The sequence below is a fragment of the Centruroides sculpturatus genome, unplaced genomic scaffold, assembly GCF_000671375.1.
Source record: "Centruroides sculpturatus isolate CEXI.00-Female unplaced genomic scaffold, Cexi_2.0 scaffold1153, whole genome shotgun sequence".
Lineage (NCBI taxonomy): Eukaryota > Metazoa > Arthropoda > Arachnida > Scorpiones > Buthidae > Centruroides > Centruroides sculpturatus.
The window spans coordinates 199,884-211,307 of record NW_019385436.1 but is presented as its reverse complement, the minus strand read 5'-3'; the positions used below and the strand labels follow the sequence as shown (position 1 = coordinate 211,307).

The 11,424-nt window shown below is 28.6% G+C and overlaps 1 protein-coding gene across 1 annotated transcript; it reads left to right on the top strand.

Moving 5' to 3' along the window:
- Positions 1 to 5,375: 5,375 nt before the first annotated feature.
- Positions 5,376 to 6,832, top strand: LOC111638972. Its single transcript, XM_023384748.1, has 3 exons — positions 5,376 to 5,596; positions 5,704 to 5,954; positions 6,574 to 6,832. Exons 1-3 carry the CDS (start codon positions 5,594 to 5,596, stop codon positions 6,830 to 6,832), a joined length of 513 nt encoding a protein of 170 aa, XP_023240516.1. The 5' UTR covers positions 5,376 to 5,593.
- The last annotated feature ends 4,592 nt before the right edge of the window (positions 6,833 to 11,424 follow it).

Sequence of the window (11,424 nt, the reverse complement as noted above, 5' to 3'; positions counted from 1 at the left end):
ACATACAGTACGTAAAAGGTTAAAAGATGATAATGATTCTTCATTGTATGATTTCATATTTACAACTATAAAATGAAGACAGAAAAAACAATATTTCTTAGTGTAATTCAATTAATTTATGGTTAACCATAATAAAAATTGTGAGATTCGAGGTCGGTAGGACTTCCTTACCTGTCTAGGATGTCTACGCATTAGTTTAGAAAGATTGTTGTAATCTTGATTTAGTGTAAGATTCTTGACACCAGTTAGTGTAGGATTCTTGACACCAGCATCTTAACTCGCGATAAAACAACGATATATCTTATTTTATATATAATCCGAGTGGGAAGAATTATAACGTCGAATGGACAAGGGGTAGTCTACATTCGAAAAATGGAAGTCAGCCAAATCCAATGAATAAACTAACTATATTTATTAATTCGAAATCTGGGTTAAGCTACAAAATATAATGCGTACAATATAAGTTCATGCTGATCATATAATGAAGCTAAGTACTATCAAAATATTTCGGGGTACTATCACCGAAAGAGAGAGCTTACATAAATTATCATACTACCTGAGAACGTCGTGAGAACTTTCTTGTTGTTAATATTGTCCTTTCATATTATTAGATGCAGACACCAAAGTAAAAGAGGTAACTTCTCAATGGGCTAATGTCTCTTGACCCAGGACAAAGGTAAGGTAGCTATTACTACGACTAAAAAACATGTCTAAGAGCTTAGATTACTGATAGAGTGACTAAAAGCAAGGATGAAACGTGACTTTAAACTTTTATAAGAAAATAGAGATCATATAAAAGTACGCTAATGTAATCGAATATTTTTATTTATGAGTATTTATGTCTTACAATCTGTATGTAACATATAGAGTTAAAAAGTAAACATAGATTATCACATAAATTCACTGTACTTGCATATTTTTATCCATTCTTATATTATTAGTGGATACAGAAGAACTAGAAAGACAGACTAACTCCAAAATTAAAAATATTAAAATAACGAGCAAATATATAGGTGACATCGTCACAATATCGGACTGCAATTTAAATCATATTTAAATTTATTTAATTTAAAATATATGTTGTTCACCTTAAATTAGTGGTGTCTTGCCTCTGTACATCATACTTTGCCGTTAGCAAAAGATTCGTGCCAGTCATTTGTGTAACTTTTTCAAGAGAAATTTTTGAATTAAAATAACGTTATATAACTTATATAACATATACAACCTCGTGTGCTTATGATTTACACAGTCATTCTCGGTTTTCATCTATCTAACATCGATTTCGAGATTAAGGTGAGACAGAGAGATCAAAGTGGACATTCGTAGGTTTGCAATTAATAATGTCCTGTTATTAAAATATGCAGAACGACTGAATACTAGTTTATTGTTGCTAATAATAGTACAGAAATTAAACAATTCTGTAAATAATATTATAATTATATAAGAATATTAATCACCTTACTTGTCATCATAAATGTTTTTAAGACAATGTTTTGAAGTTCGAAAAATTAAATTGGATTCTTTGTTTTTTTGCTCTTATCAATGCAGCTTCCAACTCTTTACATATAACGTGCTATTGTTCGATCGACCTAGTAAATAACAGTATGTTTTCTAGAAACATTATTTTAACATTTTTCTTGAATATAATTAGGTGACAGCTGAAAAAATGTGCACATCTAGCTTTAGAATTCTTATATTGTCTAATAAAACGTATAGCATAATAATATAATTACCGTACTTTTTAAAGAAATATAATGTGATTTTTTATCTCTGATCACTTATTGCTATGCCAGCTGTCTATGAGGACGTTCAAGTGAAGTGCGCTGCATCTTTGCTCATATTTTAAGATATTTATTTAATACTTAATTGCTTTCTCTGTGCCCTTTGAAACTTGTTTAATATATTTTTGTAAGAAACGATATAAGTGTACTTATATAAAAAAATAGCCAATGAAAGGGTTTAGTAAATCTTTAAATAACTTGTCATCGCACAAAAAGCCCTCTAGTATCGTACCCAAAGCGGTGAAGTACTATAAAGATTACGCATAGACCATTATATATTATTTTTAAAGTACTTCTCTTTTGTGCTGATGTTGTAAGGTTTTCAGTAAATGCTGACGACACGGGGTTTGTTGAAACAGACTGCTCGATTATTAGGTACTCTTAATAAAATGACAAACATAAGAAAGAAAAAATCGATAAAAAGAAAAGCGCTTTCTCAATTAAGCGCACTGCTCCATTTTAATAGTTTTCTTAAGCGAACATCTTTTTAGAAAATTAATTACTAAAATGGAATTGATTTTTGTTTCTCGAAATAAAAATATAATAATAAGGAATACTTTCTTTTAGGTGACGATATAAAAGATTACGTGGTGAAGATAGCAGTGGCAAGAAAAATAATTCCTATTATAGAATTATTGCTAATAATCTTCTATGTATTACAAATGTAAATATTCTTAATAGCCCTATTATTACAATACTACTCCGGAGGAACAAATTATTAAACGCTATGCCTTTTTCAATACGATTCAGAAAAAATTAAAATTTAGGTGAGTTAAAACGGTGAAATTTATAGTTGCATTTTTTGTTTACTAAAGGGATTCGTTTTTATTATTTTTCAATATTTTTTAAAAAATAAAATCATTATTCACTTTTGTTTTCTCTTCCACCTGTCATCTGCTCACTGATCAAATTCATATCAAACAATCTCAATTTTTTAACACAAACGCGACTTTAGTTTTACTTTACAATATTTTTCTGAATCTAATATATAATCGAGACGGGTTGATGATAATAATAATAATAATAATAAGCGCAGAGCCCAAACGGTTAGGAGTTGAAAGTTGAAATTTGGTATACACAGATAGGGTACGTCACGAAAACGCGCACTAAGAAGGGATTTTTCGAAATTCCTCCCCACGGGGGAGAGGGACAGGATTAAGGCTTAACACTTCCATCAACAATGGAAGTGTTAAGTAACAATGGAAGTGTTAAGTAACAATGGAAGTGTTAAGTAACAATGGAAGTGTTAAGTAACAATGGAAGTTTCAACAATGGAAATGCTACGTAACAATGGAATTGTTAAGAGAAAGCGACGTGCAAGACGCAGATGCAGTTTTTTTCGTTTTTGCGGGAAATCGAACATATTTTTAGACCCATCTAAAAATTCTCTAATTAGTCTTGAAACAAGGGGACCCAATTTTTGCATTCTGTGAAAACGGGTAAGGTTGACTGTAACGTAATAATTTTTATCTTAGTTATCGTTACTTCTGCCCGAGCAACGCCGGGCCCACCTGCTAGTTATCTAATAAAACATTAAATGTGTTATTATGCATAAAGAAAGGTTTTAATATATTTCTTCATCTGATACTAAATTCTGCCTTCTATTGAAGGCAGAATTTAAGCATAATTGATTATATCTATGGTTTGTTGTAGCAAAATAATATTAATATTACGTCATATTTCCCTCAAGCATAGGTTTGCGAACAACTTTGTTGAAACTCTGATTTTCTCACGTGATTGTGTCTTTCGGCTTTAGTCTAATCATTATGAATCCGAAACAATATCATGAGTCATCTAGCAAAACTAAGCATAGCCTATGTATATCGATACATTCTAATATAACGTTTTGAACTCATTCTCAAGCATCGAAACATAAAACTTTATATTGCAGCCTTTTAATTCAATTTTCTAACGTGTTCGACCATTTTGAAAGGCCTTCGCCAGAAATAGAACAATCGAATGATTCTGATATCTAAACCGACATTTGTTTTTGGAACTTAACTTTTTTTTGAATTTTTTTAGATGTCTGGTGCGCAGGCTCGTATATAAATAATTACAATCTATATTTGTACTTTACCAATATAAACAAAACCTATATATATAAAATACATGAATAAATAACTGACTAAAGTACAATAAAATAAATAAGCGAATAAATACGTAAATACAATAAATATGTAAATATATACCAGAAACGATAAAGACCATTGATAAATTAAATTAATAGCGAGGTTGCGGCCGAAGTTCTCGTTTCGAAACTTGAACGTCGAACGTCGAGCGCCACTATCTCGAAAGCGGCACTCGACGTTCGACGTTCAAGTTTTAGAGATGAAGACCATTGATAAATTAAATTAATAGCGAGGTTGCGGCCGAAGTTCTCGTTTCGAAACTTAAACGTCGAACGTCGAGCGCCGCTATCTCGAAAGCGGCACTCGACGTTCGACGTTCAAGTTTTAGAGATGAAAACTTCGGCCGCAACCTCGCTAATACTTCTGACATAATTACTTTGTATTGAATCATAATATCTTAGTAAAATAATATGTCCACAGATATGAAATAGTGAAACCAATGCTGCTTTGGCACGCAAAGTCATACGTAAATGGTACATATATTGGCATTCTTGGGCAATTGGCAAACAAGGTGAGAAATGGTAGAATAATATATTTTCCGAAAAAGTAATATATATAATAATTAATCTTTAATTTTAAATTATCTAAAAGCATAAATTAATAATTTATTTAGAATCTCATAAATTATTTAAAATCTAATTTAGTAATATAACAATGCTTTTTTACAGACAGCAGATATATATCCTCGTTTTTCTTTCATCTCACCGAAGTATAAAAAAGTTATAGACTATTCTTTTCCAGTTTCAACAGAGTCTATAAACTTTTTTATTAAACGAATTGAAATAAAGCCTGGATGGAATGCAATTTTCAAATCCTTTTCAGTTCAAGTTAGTGTTTTACTTACGCCATTTTTTCCGTTCTTTTTTATATTTTATTAAAAACAAATTGTGGAAAAAAGGTAAGTGTTTTTTAAAAAAAATATTTTGTCCTGGATTTTAAAATTTATTATATTATTATTCTAAAATATTTTTTCAATTACAATATGTAAGTAACTGTGTTACAGTATACGTATTGACATTTAATTCATATTTTTCCAGTTTATCAACTAGTGAAATAAGAAATTCACACTAACATTGATAAGTTTTTAAATATTTAAATTTATTTTTTATTTAATCACATTAAGTAAAAAATAGGTAAAAAAGCTCTTTATCCACGATGTAAATAAATTTCAAATGAAAACAAAAGTTTACCATAAATATTCTAATAATCACTAAACATATTTATAATCTTTTTTATTAAAGGTTTGGTTGGCAATAGAAACGACCTTTATTTTGGTTACATTAATTCTTCCATCCATAATAAATTACGAATTAAACAAAAGAGAAATTTCACGTCGCTGGACAATAAAGACAAGTTTTTGGTTTATATTTTCTTCTTTTACTAATCAAGGTATAAATATTTTATGACCCGTTTAAGCATTAATTTCAAGCAGTAGATTCATGTGTTTATTTTTCAGGATGTGACATAAGCTACATAAATCGAACGTTTGCGAGAATTGCGATTGGAACTTGTTCAGTAACAATTTTAATATTAACATTTAGCTACAGCGTAACATTAACTTCTCATTTGACTGCTCCGAATTTAGAGCCCGTGCCCAAAACATTCGCAGAATTAGTTGATTATGTAAAGAAAGGAAAGGTTGCTTGTGGTACTCATGATCACCATACTTTTTACAATCTAATAATGGTAAAACATTTTTTGTATTATTTATTTTTTAATATAATCTTGTAGATAAAACGTAAGATAAGGAATATAGTTCTGTAATGTGAAATTTTACCATTATAATTTTATAGAACTCTGATAAAGGACTTGTTAAAGACCTAAAAGCTCATATGATAGCAAACAACAACATTCTCAGTATAAAAAATTTCGTGAAACGTGCAAAGGAAGGCCGAATTGCACTTATTTCATATAGTGGATATATAAAATCTTTTACAAATAGACACAAAGAAAAATTGTTAATTTCTGAGGATTCGATGGCATTTATACAAGTTGGATACCCGATGAGAAAAGGATTTCCGTTAAGAAAACAATTTGATTACATGTAAGCGTGAATTTTAATTTATTTTATATTTTTCATTTATATAATTCATATAAATTTTTAATATAAAAATTTCAGAAACGAGTTGCTTAACTTTTCTTGCAACATTTAAAACAGCGTGTGTTTTGCCATGTGTTAAGATATCATTTTATTAATAACACTAATATTTTTAAATTTTAAAAATGATAAAAATTCTCATTTTGAGAGTAGGGATGCTTTGTTGTAAAATTTTCGAGAAAAAGCACAGTCGATTTGAAGCTACGTATAGCATGAACAAAATCATGCCACATATACTAACATCCATACATTCAGAAATTACTCTCGAATGTTTAGCATTTCTCTTTCAAGGTATCGTGAGTCCAAAAATGTAAAATTTTGAGCTGGTCATTTTTTGACTGATCGCCATACTTTACCTCTGTTATTTGTAACATAGCCAGGAAAGTATAAATATTTATTGTGTGAATTATATATCTGAATAATTAAAACACGGCTATGTGTACACCGAAAATACGTGTTTACATTCACATATGTAATTAATATGCTCAGCTCTGTATTTGGTTTTTATTATTTACTTACAATTATTTTAGTACATAAATATAAATTATTTTAATTTTAATTTTAGGGTTTCTCAATCGTTGGAATCCGGAATAAGAAGTCGTCTGTTCCGGGAAGAGAACTATGAAAATGTGAATGTAAAAAAAAAATTTCATGCATTAAATTTAACAAACTTTTTAGGTGCTTTCTATCTTCTTGTGTCAGGATATTTGGTAGCAATTATCTTCTTTACTTTAGAAGTATTTATAGGCAAGAGGGCTAGAGCTGTACCTGTTCAAGATGACAACGATAAGTTATCAGTCTCTTGCATTCGTATACATAAATAGATAAGTATAATGTCACAGAAGGCCCACCAGTGGCCAAGCGGCCTTCGTTTCGTTGAACACTGGGAGTTCGGTCATGGGTTAGCACCTCGCCCGGACGGGCTGGCCACATGGAGTTTTCCGGGTTTTCTCCATGTCTATAACGCCTAAATAGGGGCCAGTTTAAAAAGACCTCCCGGAAGGCATTTCCCAAACCAAACAAACATAATCTCACATTATTGTATTCAGTAGACACACAAGTAATTTGAAAAATAAATTTTGTTTTTATTTTTCTCAACATGTCAATCAAATTTATATACAGTATAGCGTCGTTTATCCGAATCAATTGGGGACTGGGGTTGTTCGGTTAAATTATTTTTCGGATAACCGATTGTGTACGAAAAAATGTATTAACCAACCCATCCTGAAATTTTTTTTCGTTGCGTGTCGCTTTGCATTGAATTTTCGTCGATGTTAAGCCTAACGTAAACTTTTTAAAATAATAATCGTGGCTACTGTATCGTAAAAAATTATTTCTTTGTTTTGTACAAACAAAATAAATATATTGAAAATTATAAAAACAATAAAAAATTATACTTCAGAAGTTAATTTAGTATCAAAAACGTAAAATATTTTAGTAGACCAAGACATAGCCAAAGATTGCAGCGCCACAGCACTAGCGAAAATTTAAATTTTCCAACTGGAATTCTTTCGGATAACCGACGTTTCGGATAACCGACTTTCGGATTAACGACGCTCTAATGTAGTTCATTTTAACCGTTAAATAAATATATTAATCTAGAAAATGACAAAAGAAAATTTAATTCACTGAAATACTTTCTATGTGTAAATAGTATGAAATAGTTGTAAATAAGTATTAATATTTGTATTGAAAACACATTTTTGTATCGCAACTCTTGGACATCCATCCCTGTCATTATCTTCGAAGTGCAAAGTTGTATGGTATAATATCATATATAATCCGTGGTAAAATTAACATAGACGTTGCAAAAATTTGCTTGAAAATTTCTTATTTTTGCAACCACACTTTAGCAGTGCTTAGATGTTGTGTTTTCATACAGTGCTGAGACAGCTATTTCGAAATTTGGGATTTAGAACGTGTATGTGTTTTTTTTATCTCGATTTCTATCAAATCGTCTAGTGTTTTCAATGTACCCCGCAGATACGTAAATTAACAGTATCACGCTGTAATGAGAACTATAAGCTGGTATCGTGTCATGTTATCATTAGTGGCTTTAACTGACAATGTCACTGATTTGTTACACTCAACTCTGTGTTCCATGAGCAACATCTCTTGTTATTCCTTGTAAGTTCTGCTTAGTTCTATAACCTGGTATACGTGAAATTATCACGATACTCTTTTGAAATGTAACTAGAAATTACTATTTAATTACACTTTTATTTGTATTATAAAGAATATGCATCCACATTTATATGTTATCTGTAAATATTCTGAGATGGTTTGTATTAATGTTTTATTATAGAATAATGAACAGAAATTTCTATTTATTTAATAATATTATTTCTACAAAAATAAAATAAAATGTGGAAAGTTGGTGTGTTGTATTAGTTCCTGGTTTAAAAAAATCGAGTACACCATATTTGAAATTATTTTGTTCAGTGAACTTTCATCTTGTTTACATTTTTTTCACATTTTTAATGTGAAAAAACGTTTTAACATATTATTATACTTACTATCCTAGCTATTAATGTTATATTTATTGCAAATATTACTCTTGAAATTCTTCAATTATGTATGATTTACCTTATGAAAATAAATATTCTGTATAAGTAGTAGTGATTCGATATACTTTGGAGTATATTTAATTTTAACCATAAGATGTTTAATACAGTTTTTCGAATTTATTTTCTTCAAAATTACTTAATTTTTTCCTCTCGATCTTATATAATTTTTATATCATATCATCAAGAACAAAAAATCACAAGGTAGACAATTTGTTAAAAACAATTTGTTTGTATTCTACAAGAAAAATATATATATATTAGGATATATTTGAATAAAAGTTACAACTTCTAAAAAATTATTTCTTACGATTACATTTTATAAAATTTTTAGGCAGGGATATGTTTTATTGCAAGCACTGTGTATTAAGTAAGGTTTGGACTTTTTGCTTCTTGTAAAATATTAAATATCTATATTGGATTAAAATTATAATTTGCATTTTTTTTATTTAAATTTTTAGTTAAAATAGACAGAAGAATTTAAAAATTGATAACTGCCAATATACTGAAAATAATCTAAGTTAAATTTTTTGAATGTTTTGAAAATTAAATGCGAATTGTAACCTCAAAAATATGACAAAAATGTGTTCATAACGATATATTATATTTAATAAAATAAAAAAAAATGTATAACTGCATCTTTACCACATCATGATAAGGAAATTCAGCAATAGCGTTTTCTTTACTTGGGGTAGAAACTTTTAATATTGATAATTAGAGCATACTTTTACATGTTTTTTAAATGCAGTTTTTACAAAATTTTTCGTATTCCAGATTTATTGACATTAGTCAGTTAAAGTTTCTAATTAAGTATGCTTACTTTTGTCAGAGTTAATTCTAAGTCGAGTTTAGTTTTTTAATTAGAATATTCAAAATAAAAATATGTGGTACTTACGTTCACATGTTTTTCTTTAGTATAATTCTAGAAGAACAATGGCTGACTAAAACGTTGTTAAAATCCCGTATATATTTATACTAATATTATGGACGAATACAGAGTTAGAAATATACTGATTAGTAAAAGAAATCTAAAAAACATCTAAACCTGTCATTTGTAAGTACAAATTAATTAATATCTACAGGAAAAATGACAAACTACGTATCTCGTAGATATAAATATTGAATAAAAACTTTTATTTTATATAGTTTTAGTTTTTTTAAAAACTAGGAATAAATTTATTATTATTATACTCGATAATAAATCATGTGGAATATTAACATGCTCAGAGTTAACGGTGAATTATTATGTGCATCGTGAACATTATCAAGATATTTAAGATCTATTTCTAAAATATAACCAATATTATGTTTATCGGTATATTAGCAAAATTTCACGCAGTTATTTAATTAATCTTCGAATAATCATCTAAAATTATTTATCAGTAAACAAAAATTCACTACAATGCGTAAAGATTATTTGCATCTATGGAAAAAATATAATTATAAGGCTGATTTTTATCATATGTTTTCTAAAGTTATGGGTTATTTGCTTGTACAATTTTTTTTCTGTTAAACTTATTTTTTTTCTAATTTTATTTTTAATAAATATATACATCGTTATCGTTGAATTAATATCGTTAAACAATTCTAATTGAATTTTCGACATTTTTTAAATTCACAATTCCAGGTTAAATGGAAACCAATTACTGTATAAAAAATAATAATTTAAAATAAATTTTCTAAAATATTGTAATATATCAGACAATAATAACGTGTCTACGTATTGTAAAAACATTTTTTGATTGTAAACACGTCTCCTAAAATGTTTCAAACAAGAATATGAAATTAATTCTTTTTTCCTTTTAATAATTTTTTATTTTGTTATTACCAAAAAAATTGTTTAAAATTATAATTCACACTTTTTTAATTTGGATTAAGAAGACACAAAGAATTTAATAACGAAAATATTGAATAATAAAAAATTTTTTTTCAATTTTTTTTTTAAATTCACTAACACTTTTGTTTTCTCTTTTTCCTGTCATCTGCTCACTGATCAACTTCATATAAACAATTTAAATATTTTAACATGCCACAAACGAGACTTTAGTTTAACTCTAGAATATTTACAGGTATTTCAATTAACTAATCAAACATTTAATGTGTTATTCTGCTGAAGAATTGCTTTAATGTTTTTATTTATCTGATAGTAAATCTTGAATTCCATTAACATAGATAATTAGCATAGTATAGTTAATTGCATCTACCCGTTTGTTTTAGCAAAATAACATTACTATTACGTCATATTTAACCTAAGCAAAGTTTTGCGAACAACTTTGTTGAAACTCGGAATTTCTCAAGTCATTGCATCCTTTGACTTTAGTCTAATGATAGAGAATTTGAAACAATATCATGAGAAATGTGTGAAGAATAATATGGCCCATAAAAACAAGATAATAGAGATAGTTTGACAGATATCTGTTTATGATACAGTAGAGTCTCGAAAAACTCGGCACTCGATAACCCGGCAGTCCAGATAACTCGGCCACACTCTGGCAGGGCAAAAAAATTCTTAGTTAATTAATTTTCATTATAGACAGCTTTACGCCTCATAAAGTATTTTTCTGAGGTCTGTCTTATCAGGTAAATTACTATACACAGTGTATTCATTACTGTAATTTTCATTTTCATGTAGTAAAGGCTGTATGCCTTCATAAAGGACGTACTTTTCCTTTGTTTAAGGGTATTTGGGCAGTTTATTCTCTGTTGTATTCTCAAGTAAATAATACATACAAGTACAGTACAGTATTTTCTGAGAAACACTCATACTTATTTTTTTAATCCCATTCCCGATAACCCGGCATTTTCACAAACTCGGCCACCCTTCGGTCCACATTAGGCCGAGTTTTCGAGGT

Bases quoted from the DNA above. Each gene is read 5' to 3' on its own strand.
- LOC111638972 (XM_023384748.1), top strand. The intron at 5,955-6,573 runs GTAAGCGTGAAT...TTTTAATTTTAG, and splicing joins AGAAAACAATTTGATTACAT to GGTTTCTCAATCGTTGGAAT.